The 26,343-nt window shown below is 30.0% G+C and overlaps 1 protein-coding gene across 1 annotated transcript; it reads left to right on the forward strand.

Moving 5' to 3' along the window:
- Positions 1-610: 610 nt before the first annotated feature.
- Positions 611-23,668, forward strand: LOC100818557 (very-long-chain aldehyde decarbonylase CER1). Its single transcript, XM_014773671.2, has 11 exons — positions 611-757; positions 1,182-1,405; positions 1,854-2,086; positions 3,397-3,616; positions 7,359-7,734; positions 7,823-7,930; positions 12,778-12,978; positions 14,125-14,223; positions 14,517-14,690; positions 14,806-14,921; positions 23,307-23,668. Exons 1-11 carry the CDS (start codon positions 698-700, stop codon positions 23,548-23,550), a joined length of 2,055 nt encoding a protein of 684 aa, XP_014629157.2. The 5' UTR covers positions 611-697; the 3' UTR covers positions 23,551-23,668.
- Positions 23,669-26,343: the final 2,675 nt, after the last annotated feature.

Below are 26,343 nucleotides of genomic sequence, written 5' to 3' on the forward strand. Positions count from 1 at the left end.
TATATTAAGATGATTAATCCTAAAAATGATATTTTAGTAAACTTTATATTATTATGTTTGTGTTGTTCATTGTTGATCAAACAATACATATGATAAAAAAATTATCTTATAATTCAAGTATTTGTTTTGTATTGTTCTCTTTATCCTATACCATATTCCATAACAAATGTAACTTTAGGTTTCTAGAGAGTTGTCATGATAAAACTTAGACAATATTTTAAATGGAAAAAATGATAGTCATATAGAACTAACTTTAATAAAAAGAAAGAAAATATTTTATTAATGACCAAAATATAATTTTTTTTTGCAGTATATACTATTTTTTTAAAAAAAATTTACGTCATTATGTCTCATTAAAATTGATCGAGAATTTACTTTTTTGCGTCTCCATTTAACCTACTGAGCAGTCTGCACGGAGTGGTTAAAAAATTTATTTTCTTGTTTAGATTCAAATGCAAGTTTAGGGAAAGTTTCATCATTCACACTTCACAGGACAAAATCGAACTTTTATAGATAAAGAAAATATCTCAACTTCCTATACATCTACCCTACGCGTCGCTCAATCAAAGCTCATAAATATCCTCCGCACTTTCTCTTTTTTTGCCACTATAAATATATACTCCTTCTAATTACATCATATGCACAAATCTTTGGTGCTCCTTCGGTCTCTTATCCTAATTAAGTTAGTGCAAAGATTATGGCTTCCAAACCTGGCATACTAACCAATTGGCCCTGGAAGCCTCTCGGGAGTTTCAAGGTTAAATTATTAATTATTTTGAACTATTTTTTCATATTTAATTTTTAGCTAAATTTAATATCTCTATTTTTCTTAGTATTTTTCATCCCTTTGTTGCTTTATAATAGCTGATGCCATTTACTGTTACAGTTGAGGTTTTGAGAGGCTTCTAAAACGTTATAGTTATGAAAAAATATTAACCAATGCGGTGCCAAAATTATAATCACGAGATATGGTTGCATAGATCTCCAAAAAGTTAATATTACACTCACAATTTCTTGTTTGAGAACGAAATTTGAAACTTTGATATGAAAATCACAATACAAGATTTATTTAATTACTACAACCATAATCTTTCTCCTGAACAATCATCCAGAATTTCCTATTATATTCATTAATTAATTCAACACATGAAATGATGGTGATTTTGATGCTGCCATAACAGTGGGTGATTTTGACACCATGGATTGCACACAGCACTTACTCTTTCCTAGTGAGTGAGCCAAAGGAGAGGGACCTTACTTATTTCCTCATCTTTCCTCTTATGATGGTGAGGATGCTGCATGACCAAGTTTGGATCACACTTTCTCGCCATCGAACTGCCAAAGGCAAAAACAGAATTGTTGACAAGGGCATTGAGTTTGAACAAGTTGATCGAGAAAGCAATTGGTTTGTGTGCTTACTATCTTTATCATTTATTCTATTATTTTTCATAATTACACACACACCCACCCCCCCCCCCCCCCCCACACACACACACACATATCCACAAGGGTTTTAAAAATGATTCCTAATCATGATTTTATTCGGAATGGCATGTGCATTTTTAAATTGTAGTTTATAAAAGTATTTTAATAGTTGGTCTCAAACATTGGGAAGAAAATAAACATGATATCAAACACTCTCAAAGTTTTTGATTTTGAGATCACTGTGATGTGATTGTAATTAAAACTGCATCGACTGCAATTATATGCAATTTCTCGCAATATAAAGTATTGCAATGAAAATTACAACTGCAACCTAATTTAAAATCGGAATCTTCTATATGTAATGAACCTATTATTTCTCTTGATTTTCTTTCGATCTTAATTATTATGTAAATGAAACTCTTTTGCAGGGATGACCAGATCTTGTTCAATGGGATCATATTTTATATAGGCTATATGTTAGTTCCAGAGAGTTCTCACATGCCCTTGTGGAGAACAGATGGTGTACTTATTACTGCTCTTTTACACGCTGGACCAGTGGAGTTTCTTTATTACTGGTTACATAGGGCACTTCATCACCACTTCCTCTACTCTCGCTATCATTCTCACCATCATTCTTCCATTGTCACAGAACCCATTACTTGTAGGTTTTCCATTTTCTTTTTGTAGTAGTAATTAATTTACTTTTTTTTTAGTCCATCAACACAATCAAAAATATAAAATTTTAATTAAAAAAATACTTAATTTATTGTATAAAAATACAAAAATTAATCAGTGTTGGTCTTTTTAAATAATTTAAAGCGATATATAATGTGTTTAATTACTTTTTTTTCAAAAAGCAAAATGAATATCACTACTTAAGTAAATAAGCTTAATCTTATCATCACAAGACATGCCAAAGGTTAGCATAAAATACAACCAGAAAATGCACAAAATAATGAAAAATGATTTTACATCATGGGTCTGTAAACACACAATAAAAAAATGTGTTTTAATTTATTTTATGATAAACCAACACTTGTATAGTAGGAAAATTTTAAAAAAATCCTTTTTAAAAAATATTATAAGTGTTTTTTAGAGTATTCAATAAGGAATAAAAATAAAATAAAATAATATGAAAAATACTACTTTAGTTTTCAAGGCAATTTCAATATTATTTATAAAATAATTTATTGAATGGTTTTTAAACTAATGTCCCTGAGTATTTGATAAAAAAAAAATGTAAGTACAGTAGGAAATTCAAACGGGTTATTTAAGATATTAACTAAAAAACAAAAACTTTATGTCATAAGGAGAAACCATATATTAATAATATATTTTTGTGATGAGAAATGTATTTTAGATCCTATTCTTTCGGTCAAACGTGGTTAAGGTTTTTGTATTTTTATATCGATAAATTTAATATTCAAACTTTAAAATATATGTAGATTTAGGTTCTACTAATTAGTTATTTATTTAAATAAAAAATCTGATTCAAAAATAAATATTAAATTTACACACTTTTTAAAAATTGAAAACACAATTCATCAATATATAAATATTAGGATGTTCATTGTGTTTGATGACACACACACATTATTAATATTAGGATCACGAATTCTTGTGACGATTTTTTTAAAAAAACTACATATAAATTGGCTCACAATTTATTTTAAATTTTCTTGTAGTGTTTACATAAAATTTATTTAATGCATATCTTTAAAAGCATGATGTTAATGGGCGAGTTATTGCCTTTTTCTCAACATATTGGCATGGAAAGTTTTAATTTTGTGACATGGACCACATAAATTTAAAAAATAATTATGTCCTATTCGGCAAGGCATGCGACTTTAATTAATAAAAGAAACAATTAATTCTCGGGAAAAAATTATAGCTATTCCACACTTCAAAACATTAAAAAAAAAAAAATAGATACATATGTGCACTAATTAATTGAGTTCTTCAATTTGGCAGCTGTGATCCATCCATTTGCTGAGCACATAGCCTACTTTGTGTTATTTGCCATTCCATTGTACACAACTGTGGTTACAAGAACAGCTTCTATAGCATCATATGCTGGTTATCTCGCATATATTGACTTCATGAACAATTTGGGCCACTGCAATTTCGAGTGCATTCCAAAGGCCATCTTCTCAGCATTTCCCTTCCTAAAATATCTCATGTACACACCATCGTAAGTTTCTACTACCTCTTAACCCTCTCCATCATATTTTATTTGTGTTCGTGTTTATGTATTATAAAAAAAAACGCATATATATTTCCTTAGTTTGCTTATCTTTAGAAATGTTATATATATATATATATATATATATATATATATATATATATATATATTCCTATAAGTGCTAGGTAAATGGTAAGGACGAGCTAGTACTGACACTATGTTAAGAACTCTCTCATATCTTGTGACATGTTATATATTCAAAAGTTAATTAGTAAAGTCATTAGTTTATCCGTTATACATATTAGTATCTTAATTGAAGGTGATCAAGAGTTTAATTAAGATTAAATTTTATAACAACTACAAGAAAAAAAAAATTATTATTGAACTTCTCATTTAATTTAGTTTTCATGTTATTTTTTACTCAATATTTTAAAAAATATCATGGATAATAAAAAAACCGTTACGTGAAATATGCATGTTCTCTTAAGTTAAAAGAATGTACTTTAAACTTAATTATTATAAATTTAACATAATGTTCTCAACTCGTGTGTCTCAGCATTGGTACACCACGTTGTGTTTGGTGTAGATAACATTCCACATCGAGTAAAAATGAAAAAGTTAAACACCATATGAGTGAAGAGAAGATTCATAAACCTGAGTCTCTTAAGGTATCTTGAAAATAAAAGAAAAAAGAAATTCATCAAACAATTAAATCAACTTTTATTTAATTTTAAAAACTTAGTTGTGCAAAAAATCAGCTAAATATTTAAAATTAATAAATATTGTTCAAACTAATTTGAAAGTACCAATGGGATTAGGACTAGTCTTCCACAATGATGAATCAAGGTTTCAATTTTCGTTAGAAGAGATATTCTCATTTAGTTTTTGACCATTCTTTGAATAAATTAAACTATGAAGAAGGAGAACCTTGAAAAAAAAAATTATTTTGAAAGTTTTTTTACAAAACTAATTTGAACGTTGAAACAGTATTTTAAGGTCATATATTTGGTTATCTGTATATAGAAGATAGGACAAGATAAGTTATTATTTCCTATTTCTATCTATTTTACAAAACTCGTTCTGTTAGTGCATTTCATTCCAAAAATTATCCATTAAAGGCGGAGCAAGGAGGATAGGAGAGAGAAGAAAAAAAATATCTTTGACCTTTCATCTAATACTTAGAATCGTCATCTTTATATTCATTCGTTCTTTTTTAATTGTTAGAGTTTTCTATAAAAATATTTATATCTATCTCTGTTTAAAAATTTAAGACCATACAAATTATTCTTTTATATATAGATTATGTCCTTACTTGTTATCTAATCTTTAATTTATACATATATTTATTGTGGAGTGAAAAAAAAATAGAACAAAAACTCTACAAATTAGTATTTTATTAAAATTAAGAAATATTATTTCATTTCTTAATTTTTAGAAAAGAAGCTTAAAAGACAAACATAGAAAGATACCGAGGGAGTATAACTTACAAATTCTATCCACAAATCAGTAAATGATTTTGATCCTTTTTTATAAGTTTCTTAAAAATCAATATTATCCTATTTTCGAGTTGTTCATTAAAGTATTAATTGAAGTGTAGGTATCGTACAGTGAGTCAAGTTATAGTACTAACAATCCGCAACAGGTGGCTTCAATGCATTGGTAACACATTAATGAATTAAGTAATGTGAACAAACGATCGACATTAATTAGTTTGAAATTAGCGGGACTAATTTAATTCAGTCGTTGTACAAAGCTAAGCATAGTACGTAGTACACGTACTAAACATTTCCAAACATTGACATCTACCCAACATTCAGTCGTTGCATGTGCTTAATCCCTTGGTTATTGACCTTAGTTTTCAAATTCTGGTGGCAATTGTTGATAATATAATATCTTTTCTTTTTAATATGAGAGATTTTCTACTCACCAAAAAAGAAATATGAGAGATTTTTTCAATAAATTGCTGAAAAGGAAATATATACTTATGATAAATTAAAAAAAATTAATTTACCTCTATAAAACTAAAAACAGTAACTTGAACATCAAAACTAAGACAAATACTAAAGTTAAATAATGATGTGGATTTTATAATTAAGTTATATGTGATAGATATTCGAACCTCTATATATGTCTGTATCTCATGTTCAATAATACACTAGAAAATACTCAGTAAAAAAATACACTACAAAATACTACTAGCTAGTATATATGTAGTTTACTAACATGTGATCGATAACTTGCCAAAAAAAAAAAAGCACTTACGGATGATACCAATAATATAAGGGTGACAACAGGACCCCCTCAAATAGCTACATATGTAATGGAATTTATATGTATTAAAACCTGAAACTGTAAGTTACGTAGATAACTTTAATGGAATGCGATGAAGTAATTAACAATATGTTGATTGATATAAGGTAAGGACAAGTTCAAAACTGAGTAAATGTGAATCTTAATACATTGGTGATGTGTTTGAATGATAAAAAAAATATAAATTATAATATTTTATTTGGGGTTAAAAGAAAATAGAAATAAAATTAAAAGGATAAAAGACTTTCAGAAATAAAAAATTCATATTTTTATTTTATTTTCTCTTCAATTTAAATTTCAATATTTTCTATTTCTTATTTTTCTTTATTTGTAATAAAAAAAAGTTCAAAATTAATGGGATTTATCACATGTAAAAACGGTTTTTATATAAGAACTATTTTTAAACCATTAAAAAAATAGATAGGTAATTTATGGGATTTATTTTAAATAAATAAAAAAAATATGGAATAAGTATGTAGAAATCATTTTAAACTCCTAGAAAATGGTATCATTCGTGTAAAAAAATTATATAATCATAAAAATTAACGTGATATGGTAGAATATATATAATGTATTGAATTTGGAAGTGATATTATAAATTTTTTAAACCTTTTAATTATGTTTCTTTTATTTTAATTTTCACTTTACATTCATTTGCATCATTTCAGAAATTTGTAACCAGTTGACCTTAAAATGAAAGTGTAATAGAATTTAATAGACACACATTTTTAATGTACTTTTTTTTACACTATTGACTAATTAGAAATCATTTTAAGTATGTGTTTTAAGAAAAGTTATTATATAAATCAATAAAATTATTAAATATGATAATTTATAATTGAATGATATGTATAACATGTATTTTTAAACTGACGATTTTAATAATTACTTTATAATTTATATTTAGAGTGATATTTAATTAAGTGATATCATAATTTTTTATACTAATAATATATTAAAGTTAAACTCCCTTAAAAATGCATTTCTTCATTAATAAAATATTCACTTAATACATATTCCAATATACAAGAAAAATATAAATTATCTATTACATACATTTTCAAATACTTAAAATTTTGCTTAATTAATTAGCGATTCAATATTGAGTCAATTATCTATGTTAGAAGAGTTTAAGTCTAATATGCTATAAGTGCAAAATATTTTAAGCTATTAAGAAATTTGATTTTATTTTAGATATGACTTTGAAATTAATTATGACATTTTTTACTGAAAATTAATCATTACACAAGTCAATATTTTTTAGTTATATGATAATCCATGATTGAATTATAAAATAAACTTTTTTTTAATATTGTCAATATATTTCATTCAAATTCATGTTAGAAACAAAATAATGCATTTTTTATTTATTGAAACTCATGTTAACAAATGAAAAAGTTAATAAAACAAGAGTGAATTAATTACATTTGGTTTATAACAGGTTTCATTCACTGCATCATACCCAATTTCGGACAAATTACTCACTCTTCATGCCTATTTATGATTACATTTATGGTACCATGGACAAGAGTACAGACACAACATATGAGATAGCATTAAAGAGAGAAGAAAGTTTAGCAGATGTGGTACATCTAACACACCTTACAACCCCAGAGTCCATCTATCATTTAAGGTTGGGATTTGCTTCCTTAGCCTCTAGACCTCAATCTTCTACATGGTACCTCTACTTGATGTGGCCTTTTACACTTTGGTCTGTTCTCGTGACTTGGTTTTACGGTCAAACATTTGTTATGGAGAGGAATGCTTTCAAAATGCTCAATTTGCAATCATGGGTTATACCAAGATTCCATGTACAAGTAAGTTTTGGGTAACATCATTTTTCATTTCTAAGAAGGAAAAATATTTCCTATAGATAATATTTGTTTCTTTTTTACACTTTTACAGTATCTTTTCAAATGGCAAAGTGAGACATTGAACAAACTTATAGAAGAAGCAATACTTCAGGCTGAGTTAAGCAAAGTAAAGGTTTTAAGTCTAGGTCTTTCAAATCAGGCAAGTCCCTTTATTTTTTTAAATGATTTTTATTTGATAATTTTCACTAGTTGGATTAAAGTTTCTATCATACAGATAATACATGAAAACTTTTTTGTTAATCCAAAATTATTTAATTTTATCATGTAAATCAAACTGATCAATTCTATTAATAGCTCAAACATATGTTATGTTATTTAATAACTCAAACTGATCAATTCTATTAATAGTTAAATAATTGGTTAACTAATTCAGTTTCTTTAGTTTGAACTCTATTATTCTATTAGGCTATTTTTTTTGTTTGACATCCATGTATGTTCATTTAGAAATATTGATAAACTCCATTTTGCTCTACTCATAATATGGCATATATCAATAAATAATTCTTTCATTACTGAAACTTTTTTCCTCAATCACCCTTCTTCCATGGTTGCTTCCACACCATTACCCCTAATCAAATTTAGATCTTTCCAATTGTCACTATGTACATCGAAATGAGGATCCATCTTTGATTCTTGTATACCAAATTCTTGATGGGCCAAGCTATCACAATTGGTCCCCCTTTAACGTCCATGGCATTGTATATGAAGGACAAATGTAAGTTTGTTAAATAGAGTTATCAAATGGGTCACTCCTAATCCATTTACCCGTGACCCATGTGAGCTAGGGTAAATTGGTCCATAAGGTCAAGTGAAATAGGGTCAATCCATGGGTTAGCTCACCTTTAAAAATTAAGACCTAGAAACACAAATAGAAAAAATTATATTAGGGAGGAACAAAATTCTTCTCTAAATTATTAAAAATTCGCCACAGAGCATAATAGTGATGAATTTGTTGATGGATCAAATTCGTCACTAAAAGGGACATCACAAAATGTTAGTAAATGAAGATTGGTTTCGTCTAAAATGAAATTGTGATGGAACAATTCTATAACAATGTCGTCATAAATTGTCAAAATTAATTGAACTAAAAACATTATATTTGTCACAAAGAGTGAGTAATATGTTCTGTCATTGTTAGTGATGGGTTATGTACATGGCTAATAGAGAAGTAATTAATTTTCATTGGTATTAACTACAAAATGCATCCCATCAAACAAATACAGAATATATATTTGTCATAATTTATGATGAATTTTTTAGACAAACTTGGGTATGTCACTATTAGTGCTAAAAGTAATTTCCCTAGTAGAGAAGAATATAGTATTTGTCACTAATAGTTAGAGAATTTATCCTTCTCTAATATAGAGGGAATCAAATCCCTCAATTTCTATGACGGAATTATTAAGGTTTAATAGCAAAAATAATCCCCCTATTTATTCCAACTCACTAAATTGGTTTTCCTATAATTTAATTCACCAATTGAGTTTTTCGTTTTTTTTTTCAATCTGATTATTTGAGTTCTGAATCCCAAAATTGAACGTTGATTATTAATGGATAACGTTGACTGTCATGTGTCATAATAAGATTATGATATGTGACAGTCAATGTTATCCATTAACAGTCAACGTTATCCATTAGTGAGTTGGAATAAATAAGGGGACTATTTTTGCAATTAAGCCAATTATTAATAATTTTCCCATGTTTTAAATATTTATCCAAAATAATTTTATATGAAAAATATGTTCCAAATTTTAATAAATGTAATTTTTAAATACAAATTTATTATTTTATAATATTAATAACATAAAATAATAATAAATCTACACCAAGATCAATTTTCATCTACTAATATTCAATAAGTAAAGACCAAGTTCAACATAGTAATTAAAGTTAACAAAATACAAAAGTTCAACATCGTGTACCAAGTTCAACATAATAATCAAAGTTAACAAAATGCAGAAGTTCAACATCATCTACCAAGTTTAACATAGTATTAATCAAGTTAACAAAATACAATCTACTCTTCACCAAGGTCATCAAATTCATTTATCTTCTTGCGGGTTATCTTGGTTTGTATGAGTAGGTGGGGGGAGGAAAGATAACATGGAGGCTGAAACGATAAATTGCCGAGTGAAGAATTCTCCATGATTAGTTGAAGTAATTGCTCTTTAACTAAATTTGACTTCTCTTGAGATGAACAAATCAAGTCCTCATGTGTTTGCAAGCGCTCCTTAAGGTTTTGGTTCTTAGTTAACAAACTGAAAATTTATTTCCTCATCTAGTCATATTCAAAGTGTGACGCACCACCAAATGATGTAGCAGAATTAGATTTGAATTATGTAGCCTTTAATTTGGACCTAAACCATATACACGTCCCTTGTTGTCCATACCTCCAACAATGTTATAGAAAATATCATCATCCGACGGCTTACTTGACACACCATCCTTTGTTACCTCTTCTGGATCTCTCTTAGCAATATCCTTTGATACTCTCCCTGAAAATAAAAGTTTCTACTAATTGTTAATCTTTAACATTTTAATTGTTTACATAAAATTCAAAGAAAATTTCCCAATTACGAATAGTAACTACTAAAGGAGCACTTACTGTAGGAGTACCGAAAAATTGCTCCATACTTTATTGGTGAGAGGTTTAGACATAAAAGTTAAACATACATTTAAACTAACAGTATGAAAATACTCATGATACATTAATCACAAGACCAAAACCTAGTTTTAGGAAAAATTAGAGAAAGGCAGCTGAAAACATAAATTATACTTAAAAATAGTATATACCTTCGCATAGCGAAGAGCCTCCGGGCAATGGGGTACGAAGTTTTTTTATACTTAAAAATAGTCCAATTCCAGCCAACATATGAACACAATAAACAATATGCAGCCAAGTTCAATTTCAGCCAATCACATCACTGCATAATAAAGTAAACAGTAGATTGCACAACATATTTTCAGATCAAAATATTTAGTTCCACATGTTATCTTAATATGCTCAATTAGCTGATGAAGACATGTGACTTACAACAATCCTTTTTGCTTTGGAGGATACCCACTTTGATCTATCACCTTTTACTGTATGGGTCCTTTGAAATAGCTCCCAACAAGTTGGAGTCTTGTCTACAAAAGTTTTCTAACAAATAAAATATGTAAATTAGAGCAATTTAAAATATAATGCATTACATATTTATAAAACAATACAAATTCTCTTGTAATGTTCAGTTGTAGGCTATGATAAAATGACTTCTTCATTTGTCTCTCATGTTCAAGAAGCTATTTATATTTTCTCCACATTTCAAATATTGTAACTTGTAAGTCCATTACAAGATATTATGAGTGTGCAATATGACAAAAAGAAAATATAAATAACATGTATTTTACTTGCCCTTTCTACCTTAAACTCCTCATACCATAAATTGGCCAATTGTGGATTATGCTTATTCACCTCCCCATAACTCTCCCAACATCCCTCAAACTTACCTTTTATAATTCTTGTAATGTCATGCGTGAGCATAATAGAAGGGTCAAACCTATCAAAAAGATTTTAAATAAGAAGTCACAAGCATACAATTTATTACTAAACCAAAGGAAAAAAGTTATAAATACTTACGTGTTATATATGTGGTCCTGGACAAATCTGCATACGCCCATCATTGTCTATAGACGGTGTTGCTGCTACATGTGAACCATCACCTGATGCAACATCTACTTAGTTGTTTGATGGACCAATATTAGAAAAATTATGTGGGCTTCCTGTGGAGGAAATATGGGGGTTGGTAGGATGTGTAGATTGCCCAAGAAAAGGTTTTGCAAAATGCCAAAGAGAAGGTTGTGCAGATTGGGCAATAGAAGGTTGTGTAGGTTGCCCAAGAAAATGTTGTGTAGATTGCTCAATAAAAGATTGTGTAGTTTGTGGTAAGGAAGTCAAGCTAAGGAGACTGTTGAGAGTCAAGAAATTAATATATCTCATTTCTTGTAAATTGATATTTTAGGATTTCATTTAGGGGAAACATATCCCATTTAGGGGAAACTACATCTCTTAGACATATAGTTTCCAGATAAATATTCCTTCTGTTTCTCCTATTTTTACATGGTATCCAAGCCTGATTGAAGGATTACATAAGACTATCTCATTGGGGATCCACTATCTATAGTGAGCCTGTTTGCTCGTTGTCCTTCTTTTTTTAGTTTCTAGTGAACCTTTATGTTTGCTCGTTGCTCTTCTTTTTTTAGTTTCTAGTAGACCTTTATGTTTGCTCGTTGCCCTTCTTATAATGACCCTTTCTTCTTCTCCCGTGACTTTTCTAGCCGATCGTCGTCACTTTTTTGGTGACCTTTTCAGTGCCAAATAGATTTTGTGTCAGACGCGTGAAAGCGTGTGCAACCTCCATTTAGGTCATGCTTCTGGTGACATGGTCATCCTTCTCCAGCGAACCAAACCCTAAAGCCCTAAAACATTTCACTACCTTTTAAACTCTTCCAACCATGCTTTCATATTTCCAATTTTTTCTAGGTTACCATCAGTACGAAGTATCTACCAGCATAATTGTTTTAATAACAACTTATATAAAACTAATGCTTCCACCTCATAATTTGTTTCACCGACCTTGTATGTCATCTCCACTATGTTAGGCACAATCCATTTATAATATTTTTTTTTACTCATTACTATTTCATTATAAAGATAAACATATATTTTCAAGTAAGGGTTTTTCTTTCAAACCTGAGCTAGAAAAAATTGTCAACCTCTACAAGCAATTAAGCATTAAATATTGCCATACTTATAGATTTAAAGTGATCACACAACATTGCAATCTACAAGAAATCACTACCTCCATGAAGTTAGGTAGAATCTATTTATTTAGCATTTATCCATATAAACCGTATGTTCATTTTAAAATATGTTCAATTTTACTTTGTTCATCATAGTATGCTTAAATCAATGATTTAATGAGAGCACATGTTCAATGATTTCAGGGAGATTTGCTCAATAAATATGGTGAACTTTACATAAAAAAATATCCCGAGCTTAAGATAAAAATTGTGGATGGCAGTAGCTTAGTTGTAGCTATTGTTCTTAACAGTATTCCTAAAGAAGCAAGCCGAGTTCTTCTTTGTGGAAAACCTAATAAGGTTTCATATGCCATTGTGAGTGCTTTATGTGAAAGGGGAACCAAGGTATGTTTAATTTCTTTTTTTTTCGGAAATTATTACAACAAAAGGTACCTTATAATTAAGCATTATTTTCTTCACTAAAAAATTTTGATTTCTTTAGTTATTTCTTATATTATAAGAAAAATGTTTAACACACACCTAATATGTTATCATATACCTAGAGAGAGAAAAAGAAACAAGAGAAAAATATGAGTATGATATAAGGTTTATAATATGATAAAAAGAAAGAGATAAAAAAATGGAAAGTATTGGTAAGATGTTTAAAATAAATGATAATTTATATATAATTAATCATATTACAAATAGTTAGATTTAGCTATGCCAATGAGTTGTTCATTTGTTATTATTCCAAAATTATTTGTTAATGCTCCATATAACAAAATTTTTATTCGTTTATTAAATTATATATTTTCAATAGACATTTTTTCAGCCAAAAAGTGTATATATTTACATATAAGATGAGTACTGGAAGTACCAAATACAAATGCTTGTATCCTACTTTGCACATGCCCTTCCTAGTACTGCATCACACGGTTATTGTCTATTTATGATGGCAATATCATAAATAGTTTATAACCGAAATCTCACACACCCACAGTATAATTACAGAGGTATTATGTGCCTCAAACCAAATTTTCAATAGACTTGTTTGAAGGTTTGGAATGTGTGGAGTTTATTTAGATCAACCAAAAGTTTTTTTTTTTAGTAGAATAGTTGGGTACACTGCATTTTTGTTGATTAAAATGGTGAGAGAAATTGTTATTTTTTTATTACCATAATATTTATGTGAAATATTTATCCGTTTTTAATAATAATTTGTCTTTGTTAAAGAATCTGATTGGTTAGTTTCATTGGAGTTTTCTTCCTTAATTATATTTTTTTATCGTCAAAGTTTAAACTCATAATCTTATTTAAAAATCTGACCATACTAGAACCAATGATACATTGGAGTGACACCTTTACTTATTTGGGGTGAGATTTCTATTTTAATTTCTTTACACTTAATACTCAGGGCCTCATTACTTATTTGGAGTGAGATTTCTATTTTAATTTCTTTACACTTAATACTCAGGGCCTCAAAGTATAAAAAGCTACTTAGCCCATTTCAGCTATTTTTACGTATTCTTGATAAATGAAATCATTTTTCAGGTTACAACTATGTATAAGGATGAATATGACAAACTTCAATTAAGGATCCCCAATGAATCCAAAGACAACTTAGTTTTCCCAGGATCCTATCCTGCAAAGGTAAATCCCTCTAACTTTTTTTTTTCATCTTGTAAGTATCAACTATCTGTTGACTTTGTTTAGAACTTGATTCACTATCTTTATTAAAATCTTTTCTTTCAATAATCTTTTTTTCAAATAAAAAATTCAAATCTAAAATCTTATTTAAGTGATCCAAACCCAGTTTTATTTAGACTAACACAATATTAGTTAATCATTTAATAATACACCTCTTTCTTTCTATTGGATAATTTCAATTCAAATAATTTGGAGCAAAATAAAATTTGAAATCATGGATTCATTTGAATTTGCAGATATGGCTATTAGGAGATCAATGTAATGAGGTTGATCAAAGAAAGGCACCAAAAGGATCATTGTTCATACCTATTTCCCAATTCCCTCCAAAGAAACTTCGCAAAGACTGCTTCTACCACAGCACACCAGCCATGATAGCTCCCCCTTCTTTAGTGAATGTAGACTCTTGTGAGGTAAGCTTTTATATATATAAATATATATATTCCATATGTATAATTATTCACTATGCTTTTATGCATTTTGGTGTCAAAATTAATTTCATACGTATCGAATTTCATTATGCAACAGAACTGGCTGCCAAGAAGAGTGATGAGTGCATGGCGTGTCGCTGGAATATTGCATGCCTTAGAAGGTTGGAACGTCAATGAGTGCGGAAATGAAATGTTTAGCGTTGAGAAAATAAGGCAAGCAAGTCTTCAACATGGGTTTAGGCCATTAAAGATTAATAATCTCATTTCTGCTTCAGTTCTAAATTAATTACCATGATATAAATCTAAATCAATGTGTGTCTATAAATGTATCAACAAATTAATCAAGTAGCTAGCTAGCTTGTGATATTTCCAATTACAATATCAAATTTGATCAAACTAGCTATATGAATTCTCGCAGCATATATGTTGTTTACTAGAAAGTGTGTTTAAATAATGCATAAGTGATCCTTTTGAAAAATGCATATTTCTTAGTTCCTAATGGGAATGGGGGAGGGGGGATTTTCTAATATATTTTCCCTTGTTTTTTTTAAAAGCTTTGTAAGGATATATTGAAAAACTTATAAATTTATATTTGTTAAAATTGGTTGGTCTTAATAAACTAGTATAAGGATATGTTTGGGTTGACTTTTTTTAGGTTATTGTTAAGGATTTTTTGTGTAGTAAAGTGAAACCAAGTTTCAAAGTAGTGTTTAAAAATTGCGTCCAAGTCATCTCCCAAAGAACTATTGGTTATCTAGACAATTTCACTCAAAAGACTAAGGTTTTGTAAAGTATTTTTTTCAATGATTTGTGTTGAATAATGAAATACCAATGCAAGAATAAAAGCAATTTAAAAGAAAGAAGTAGTAGAATGATTACAATATTGTTGTAAGAAATGGATGGTTTAAACAATTAAGATTAGATTTGGTTTCTCCCTTTTTCAAAGTAACAACATCAATTAATCTAGTTATTTAGATAATTTATCTTCAATTCACAGTTATATTATAATCCTAATGTCTTAGGCAAAAGAGTCTAAGTCCTTTAAATTAATTCTCAATATCTTGGCAAATCAATCTAAACGATCAATATTAATGTTTAAGAATTTAAAGAAGCCTAATTGGTATTGACATGTGTTAATCAATCTCAGTTAGTCCTTAGTTTTGGAATCAAATGAATGTCTGTCTACTAAACTATTGATTCCTCATATCAAGCAATAAGTGATCAATCTAGAACAAATATTAAGGAAAGGAGACGAATAATAAAACTGAATAACTATTCAATAAATGTTATATAGGCACATACTTTAATGTAGGGACCAATGCCAATAATTTATATTTTTTTCCTGGATGGTTAGTGTTGGAAATGTCGAGAAAGAATCAACATAAGATTCAATGCTTAGACATGAATTTTTCCTAGACACTCAACATTGTAAGCATTGTAGCGTTGTTGAATTGCAAGGACTTCCCAAATGCTTTTAAGGTGAGATATGAGCACATTGAATATGTAGTGATGCCCTTTAGTGTGACTAATGCAACACCAATTTCATGGACCAAATTTTTAGACCCATCCTATATAGCTTTGTGGATGTGTTCATAAATGATATTTTGATATAGTACTATAGGACACCAAAAGAACATATGAGGCATTAGAAAGTACCATTACACGTTTTGAGGAATGAGTGTTTATATGCCAAAAGGATTTCTTAGGATTGATGGGTTATTGTAGGAAATTCATAGAAAGGTTTTCTAGACTAGCCTTACCTCTTAGTTAACTACAAAATGGGAAATCCTTTGTGTAGGACCAAGAGTGTGAGAATAGCTTTTAGGAGCTTAAAGGGAGATTGGTCAACTCACCAAATTTGGCTATACCAAACCCCCTTAGTGAGATTTGTAGTTTATTGTGGTGCTTTAAAGAATTGCCTAGGTTGTGTCTTAATGCAAGAGGGCAAAGTGGTGGGTTATTTGTCTAGGAAACTTAGGATTCATGGAGCAATTACTTTACTCATGACCTGGAGTTAACATGTATAGTATTTGCTCTTAAGATTTGTGATGGGGGAAATAGGCCAACACAATAACAAACTCTATCAAAGAGTAATAAGCAGCGGAAATAAATTCTCCCAAACTTGGAAGAACCTGTGAAGAGCACTAATAAAGTATAGAACACAAAATAGAAGAAAACAGAGACATAATTTGTTTAACATGGAAAACCCCTCAATGCAAGGGTAAAAACCACAGGTCGTCTAGACCAAAGAAATAACTCCACTATAATCAATGAAGATACAAGAGAACCTCCAACAAGTGCACAAAAACTTACTACAAGCAGTCAAATCAAAACAAACCCCCAATTGGTACAATATAGACAAAAAGATAAAACCCCAAAATATAGAGCAGATACTATGAAACACTTATCTCTCTCTATATATATCTTTTTCCTAATCTAACTGGACAATTAAAGTATCATGCGCGTAGAACCTTCTGTCCAACAATCAGCCAGATCCAACGGTGAACAAATTCGCAGTTGCAATCTGAAAAACGCTCTCTAGTGGGTAAGCAAAAATCACAATGATTTTCCTTCTCCTTCTTTCTCTCTCAATGATTTGTAACTGTTTTGCCCTCTCAAATGAGTCTCTTTCACTGTATCTCACTCACTAATCTGATCTTTCTCCACTTAAATAAGTGAGACATACGGACCTTCTCATTTGGGCTTTTACTCTACATAGGAAGGGAGCCCAAAAACCCAACAAATCTCCCTCTCACAACTATGTGGAGGTGACCACCAAATTGGCGATCTCAGAACAAGCTTCAAACTTCCCTCTTAGTAATGCCTTAGTCATCATATCAGCGCCACTAAAGGATTTCACCTTCAAAGGGCCACAAACATCTGAATGCACCAATTCAAGCAACTCAGATTTTCTGGAGGGATGATGCTTCTTGAAGGATACTTTGGTTTGCTTACCAATCATGCAACGAGAACATTTCTCCAAATTTGCATTCTTTAATCCTGGAAGCATATCCTTCTTGGCTAAACAATTTAGCCCCTTCTCACTAATATGACTAAGCCTTCGGTGCCACAAAGATGCCTCCATATCCATAGCATTCACACTGTCTCTAGCAACAAAAGCTTTTGCCTAATACAGCTTTGAAATTTTCTCCCCCTTGGCCACAACCAAGTAACCCTTGGTGAGTTTCCACTTTCCAGAACCAAAGTGGTTATCATAACCAACATCATCAAGTACCTGCACATAGATCAAATTAAAGCAGACATCTGGAGCATGTTTCACTCCTCTAAGTAGCAACTGCATTCCCATGTTGGTTTGCAAACAAACATCACCAACACCAATCACCTTTGACACATCATCATTACCTATCTTCAAGACTCCAAAATCACCTGGAGTGTAAGATGTGAAGAACTCCTTCCTGGCTGTAACATGCAGTGTAGCACCACTATCAATTATCAACATATTCTCATCAAATACAAGATTAAGCGAATCAGAGTCATGGAGAATAACAAGATCATCACTGGTAGTAGTAGTCACACGGTCATCATCATGATCCTTTTCTTTTTGCTTACCCTTCTTGTCTTTACTCTCCTTCTTCCATAGAAAACAATTCCTCTGTCTGTTTTGTGACAATAATGACACTCAACATTCTTATACCGAGACCTAGAGTTGCTTCTGCTCTCGTCTCTATCACCCTTCATCATCTTCTTCTAGCTTCTCCCCCTATTTTCAGTAACAAACACCTCTGGCTGAGAAGAAATACCTTGCGCCTTCCTTCTCATCTCTTCATTAAGAGCACTAGTCTTTGCCATTCGCAAAGGAACAATACCATTGGGGGCAACACTAATCATGGAGACCCGGAGTGTCTCCCATGAATCAGGTAGAGTTATTAATAGGAACAATCCCAACACATCATTATCAAAGTTGATACCTGCAGCTGACAACTGATCACAACATCCTTGAAATTCACTCAAGTGCTCAGTAAATGAAGCCCTGTCCTTGTACTTAAATTCAACAAAGCTTTTCAATAGATACAATTTGTTGCTCCCTGATTTAGAAGCATACAAGGACTCAAGAGTTTGCCACAGAGTTCCTGCAAGTGTCTTATGAGAAATAAGATTATAAATGGGTTCATCTACAAAAGTGTCTAATAAAACCACATACACGTTCATGTTCGAAACCCCACTCTTCATCAGACATAGAATTTGGCTTTTGTGTGCCAAAGACCAAAAGATGCATATCCTTCAAAAATAGCAAGTCCTTCATCTTGTCCTTCCAAAAGTGATAGTTTGCTCCACTCAAGGATACCATCTTCATATGTGCCTCCATCGTTCAAGCAAGTAGAAAAACAACCCCTTAACATGGAGCTCTGATACCACTCTGATGGGGGAAATAGACCAACACAATAACAAACTCTATCAAAGAGTAATAAGCAGCGGAAATAAATTCCCCCAAACTTAAAAGAACCTGTGAGGAGCACCAATAAAGTATAAAGCACAAAATAAAAGAAAACAGAGACACAATTTGTTTAACGTGAAAAACCCCTCAATGCAAGGGTAAAAACCACGGGTCATCCAGACCAAAGAAATAACTCCACTATAATCAATGAAGATACAATAGAACCTCCAACAAGTGTACAAAAACATGCTACAAACAGCCAAATCAAAACAAACCTTCAATTGGTAATAGAGACAAAAAGATAAAATCCCAAAATATAGAGCAGATAATGCAAAACACTTATCTCTCTATGAAGATATCTTTTTCCCGATCAAACCAGACAATTTGAAGTATCACACGTGTAAAATCTGTTGTCCAAATATCAGCGTGATCTAACAGTGAACAAATCCGCAATTGCAATCTGAAAAATACTCTCTAGTGGGTATGCGAAAATCACAATAATTTTCTCTCTCCTTCTTTCTCTCGCAATGATTTGTAACTGTTTTGCCCTCTCAAATGAGTCTCTCTCATTGTATCTCACTCTCTAATATGATCTTTCTCTACTTAAATAAGTGAGACATGCGGACCTTCTCATTTGAATTTTTACTCCACATAGGAAGGGAGCCCAAAAACCCAACAATTTGGAGACACTATTTGTATGGTGAAAAGTTTGAAGTTTTTAGTGGCCCCAAAAACCATAGGTACTTATTTGACAAAGAAAAAAAAAATTAAGCATGAGGAAGAAAAAGTCAATAAAGTTCTTTAAGGATTAAGATTTTGATTAAAAGTGTCACCCAGGAAAAGCTAATTATGCAACGGTTGATGCTTTGAGTAGAAAGTCATTTCACATGTCTTATATGGTGTAAGAGGCTAGCCTATTAAAGGAGTTTAGTGATATGAATCTGGATGTGTCTCTCAAAGCCTTGAGCTTGAAACTAAACATGTTGCAAGTTAGTGGTGATCTTAGGAAATTAAATGACTAATTTTTACTATGTTTTAGTTTCCTATCATTTTAGTCCCTAAAATTAAGGTAAACTCAAATAAGTTCCCAAATTTTTGTAGGGTTTCATTTAAGTTCCTAAAATTTACCTTTTTTTTCTTCTCATTTTAGTCACCAAAATTGTGTTATTATCATCAATTTAGTCCCTATACTAGATATCAAAATGAGAAAAATGGTTAATTAATTTTAGGGACTTAAATGAAATTCTAACAAAATCCATGGATTTATGCAAGTTTTTTTTTTTAGTTTCAGGGACTAAAATGACAGTGAGATACAAATTTAGGGATAAAAATGGTCAATTACTCATCTTATGAAGCTAATTAAGAGGGATCAAATGTTAAACCAGCAATTGTAGTCTCTTGTCTGAACTAATAGTGTTATTGCGACCACCATGTTTCAATTTCCAAATCGGTCGCTAATTTATTTAACAACCTAATATCATTTTATAGCCACCCAAATTTTTAGCTAGTTGATCTTTTTCTTAGTGCAAATTTTCATAAGTTTTTGTCATTTCCTTACTTATAATTAAATTTAACCTTTCTATATTTATTTTAGAAAAATGTTAACAACACAATTGTTAAATACTTTCTTTAGTTATTGAAAATCATAAAATTGTGTAGGGCCAACTCCTAACTAAATGAGCTCCCGCTCTTGATTTTGTATGTTCTAATAAATTTTAACCAATGGTAAAAATATATGATAGAATGTGTGAATTATATAGTTTTATAACTCCTTTTTATTTCAATTGAGTTCTGCATTTCATGTGAAGTAAAAAAAAAATTGACATTGATGGCTTATATGTGTCTCACCATTTGTTAAGATAAATGTTTAATTGCATATCATAGTAGAAAGATAACAAAAACATGTAGAAGTTTGTTAGATATATAAAGATACATCATTTGCTTGTTTAAGTACAATAGTAGTACTTAACATAGTTGTTGTAGGAAATTCTAACCATAACTCGGAAGGATAAATACCATCTAAAGAGCAACAATAAGGCAGTAAAACAAATTCATGATTTAATTTCCCCACTATTCTTTAACAATGCGCTATCTCTTTGATTGGAGTAGTTAGAGGTTGAAACCCATGTTGAAGAGTTGAACGCCAAACTTTGTCTATGTTATGCATTTTGTAGTTACACTCATTTGTACTCCATCTTTCTAAAGAGTGAACTATCCCAGCTATGCGCCATGCACTCATTACCCTCCTTGGCAACCAATCCTACAATATATGCACCGTGTGTGAAATTTTATATTTGGGATGTTAACGAAACTAATAAATCCGCCAATGCAAGTAGCTAGAAACATGGCTACGATAATTAAATTAATTAAACAAATTAAGAAAAGATTATTTGAACAAACCTCACAAGAATGAACATTTTCAACACAACTAGGAATTAGCATTGCTGGGGTGCAATGATAGAAGCAATCCTTACGGTATTTCCTTGGTGGGAATTGTGAATAGGGAATAAATAATGCACCTGTGGGTGCCTTTAGTTGTTCCTCTTCAGTCAATTGATCTTCCACTAACCAAGTCTGTTGACAAAAGATAAAATATGAAAGAGAAAAGAAAAGTTTGTTTCTTATTTTTTATTCCTTTGGTTTGATCTCTATAAAACTATTGTATTCTAATTAGAGTACCCCTTTACTCTTCTTTATAGTAAAGTTTTTGCTAATTAAAAAACCTTGCTTGTCATTTTAACAACATTGTATAAGAATAAGGGTGAAACGTTAGGAGTAATAGTATTCATACATATTTTTACATAAAACTCATCCATTAATTTGTGTCCCTATTTTTAAAGGTATTACCCAAACGATCCTCATAATGCATTCTAATACCTTAAAAATAAGAGCAAAAGAAGACTTTAGAATTAATGTCACTGTGTGGAAACATGTGCCTTGGGATTACAATCACTTAAAGTTGTTTCTAGTAGAGTAAATATCTCAAAATGAAACTAGATAAAGTATGTTACATTACCATTTGAGTGTAGCCTTTTGCAATGATCAAATTAGATTCAGAATTAGTGAGAGACTTTTTGAGCCTCTCATAATCATGTTTATGCATTGTGGCAACCTGAAATATAGGTAATTGTGTGATTAGAACTACAGATGGAGTTTAAAACTAAAAAAGCCTACTTCCTATGTTTGTGCGTGTATATAAGGGAGGCAATGATAAAGTCTTATTAAATCATAGATATACGAAAGAAGAACATTAATTTTTATATGAGAGTGAGAGAAGAAATCCAGGTCGTATACAAGCATAAGCATAGATAAACAATCAAAATAATAATAAAAAATGCTTCATTACTTAAAAAATAAAGTAAGCATTTTAAAATCCAGATGATCTGTGTGTTTTAATGTTGATCATTATAAATTAATAATATTTATTTATGTCGATCACTCTCACAGAAAAAACTCTCTATTTTGATATATTTTGTATGTATGTATTCAGAAATTAAATCTATATAAATTAAAGAAGCAAACCTTAACACCTCGTTGACATAATGCGAAAGCAAGAGCATAAGCAACCTTGGTGAGCTTTCCCATGAGTAAAACTTGAGTTGTTCCTTTAGGAATATTGTTAAGAACAACTGCAGCAGCAAGGCTACTTCCATCTACAATCTTAACTTTTAGATTTGGATTCCGACTAACATATAATCCTCCATAGATGTTAAGATCCTCTCCTTGATTCATGAGACCTAGGCTCAACACTTTTATGCCTTTTCTGTCAGCATCTAGTATTGCTTCCTCTATCATTTTGTTGATGGCCATTTTTTCCGATTGTAGAAAGTACTAAAAAAATAATCATGTATTTATATGAATTATTATTTTATACATTCCATATAACAATAACAAATAACAAATAACAAATAACATAGTTATATTAAAGCTTAACTGAAATTATTAATCCCTAAAATATACAACATAAAATGTGAAAACTAGTCATTCATCTTGTTAGTTACTTATAGCCATACATCAACTTCGTGCAACATACTAAATAATCAACTTTAAGATTTTATGAAGAAATTCTCAAACAAAAAAATAGTATAATCAATTTTATTTTAAATAATAAATAATTTTTTAGTAAATATATATAGAATTTACTAAATAAATATAATCATAAAGAATGAAATTCGTGATATTTACTTCAAAATTGTACTTAGGTATTGCCCAAGTTTGCAACTTAAGTTTGTCAAAACGACACCCTTCTACAATGAATGTACGACCATAGGCCCAGGTGAGGAACACAGACCAAGCCGTCATAGGCCACATCAAAAAAAGGTACCATTTTGGTGTGTAAGGTTTGGAGGCAAGGTAAGGAAATCCAAGCCTGAGATGATAGATGGATTCAGGTGTAGTGAGGTGGGTCAAGTGCACAACATCTGTGGTTTCTTCTTCTCGTTTTAATGCAGAATCATATAGTTGATTTGTAGCCTTGTCTGTGGTGCCATAGATGTAGTCATAAAAAGGCATAAATAGGGAGTAATTTGTCCTGAACTGGGTATGGTGCAAAGAGTGAAACCTGTGAGACATCAAACAATAACAATATTTTGTTACTTGGCATAATTTAATATTCAATTTGAACTGTTAATTTTAATTTAATGGCTATAATTAAATTAATAATCATGTTGCTTATAATAAGAAAAAAATTACCTGATATACACTCACACATATCTAATGAAAGATGAGAGAAGTAAAGTTTAGTCATATGTGAATGGTCAAAACTATTTTAATTAATTTCAATCTTAATCATTCATTTCAATTATATGATATTGAAATCCATTCATCCACTTTTTTTTTTATCTCTATATCTCGGGGTGTTAATTAAGTTTCTATTGACATATGGTTTCAATATATCATGTCACACACATTGAGAGAAGATATACATATAGAGATGTCATAGATACTTACGATGGAGTGTACATGAGATACTTGAGAAGAGGAAACATGTTAAATAGCCACGTTGGAATGATCTCAAAGTTGCAGTGACCCATATTATTCATAAAATCAATGTAAGTCACATATCCAAACACAACCATCATAGAGGCCTTTTTTGTAAACGCAAGGGTTAACAAGGGTATTGCGAAGAGAAAGAAATATGATATGTGCTCTGCAAATGGATGGATGACAGCTGCACCAAGAGAATATAGTGAGATAAAGAAAACAAGTGTTAAAAATTATGGATTTTAGAGGTTAATATAAATGGCATCACAATTATATATATATATATATATATATCGAGAGAGAGAGAGTAGTTGTAATAGTTGAAAAAATTGAAGACACACGTCAACTGCTTTACAAAAATATATATATAAAAAATATAAAAGACTTTTTTCAATTATTTTATTAAAATAATATACTCATGTTTAGAATAATATATAATAGCTTTCAAATATCATCGTATACTTTTAAAAACACGTGTTCAAATATGCATATGTAGTGTTTAGTTTAGTTCTAAAATATAATCATCATTATACTTTTGGAAGGATTTTGGAAAGAAAAGTATTTATTTTTATAATTTAAATAGTAAAAAACTTATTTTATTAATAAAACGATTAGATTTGAGTTCATAAGGTGATTCAAAAATATTGTTGGTTAGAGATATAAAATGGATTGGATGGTTAAGGAAGAAGAGAAAGATGAATATTGTTCATTAAAAATATAAGATGTATTGGATGATTAAGAAAGAAAAAAAATCACGAATTTAAGTTCCTTTACTAATAAAACTAACGTTTACCGGTCCAAAAAAAATTGGTTATAAGAGTTCAAACAAAATGATAACTAAATGTTAACCAATGAAAGTTATGTTTACTATATATTTTTAGCTGAAATAATTAATTTTTTAAATGTATATTTAACTAATATTTTCAACTTAATGGAACCCAACTAATTAAAAAAAACTGAATGAAACCCATGGAAAAGCCCATGACATTAGTTGGTTTCTACATCAAAATTATCTTTCACACTAGTGGTAATACGAAATGGAGTATTGGGTTTTATATACTAGATGGAGTAATCTTCATGTCAATTTTATTGGGGTTGCTGCAATATATGAAGATGGGGTAATCTTTATATCTCTTGGCCGGGCTTTTAGGAGACCATGTGATAGTGTTAATTTGGGGCTTTTTAGACTTTTTTATGACAATGTTATTAATATAAATTATCTATGAATTTTATTGATAATTATTCTTATAGAAAAATTTAATTGATAATTTTTATTGAGATCTCAATCACATTTTTTTATTTATAAAATTAAAATCTTATTTAAAAAAATCAAACCTAATATATATCACTTGCAATAACACAAATTATTTTAGGTTGAGTAATATGTGTCAAGTTAACTTTATGTGTCTTAATTCAGGTATACCTTGTCCTTCAACTAAGACCATTAATCAAATACAAAAGCGAAAGCAATTAATGTGACTCACAAGTAATGGGTTCTGTGACAATGGAAGAATGGTGGTGAGAATGGTATCGTGAATAGAGAAAGTGATGATGCAGTGCTCTGTGTAACCAATAATAAAGAAACTCCACTGGTCCCATATGAAGCAGTATTGCCATAACTGCTCCATCTGTTTTCCACAATGGAATGTGTGATGCCCCAGCAAATACATAGTTTGCCAAGTAGAATATTAAGCCACTAAACAATATTTGGTCATCCCTGCATAATCGAAACAAAAAAGTAATTGCCTAACCTAACAAAAAGTAAATAAATTAAAGTAATTACCTACCCTAACAAGAATATGAAAACCTTGACTTTCTTTCTTTCTGTTTTTTTTCTCCTTTTCATATTTTCATGTTACATGCACAAATTTAAAGAGGGCATACACGAAATTAAAGTCAAGGTTGTAAAATAGAACAGATTGATCAAATGTATGATACAAAGAGGAGTAAAAGAAATACATACATGCTAATTAATTCATATTGTGTTTTTTAAGTTTGCGACAGTTTGTATTTTAAAGTGAAGTTGAATTCTAACGTGGGTCAATCTAGGAGAACCCACATTTAATTTAAAGATAATACTCAATCTATCACTATGCTTGTTTTTTAAATTTATAAAATTCAAATTGGAGACCTTAAGAAATCAGAATTTTTCCTTCAAAGAAAAAAGAAATCAGAATCTTTTGTACTTAACTAAGCACTTGCATCTCACACGCCATATTTAACATTCACTTTTGTATTTCTCAGGGTCATAATAGC

This window comes from Glycine max, chromosome 3 (genome assembly GCF_000004515.6).
Source record: "Glycine max cultivar Williams 82 chromosome 3, Glycine_max_v4.0, whole genome shotgun sequence".
NCBI classification, from domain to species: Eukaryota; Viridiplantae; Streptophyta; class Magnoliopsida; order Fabales; family Fabaceae; genus Glycine; species Glycine max.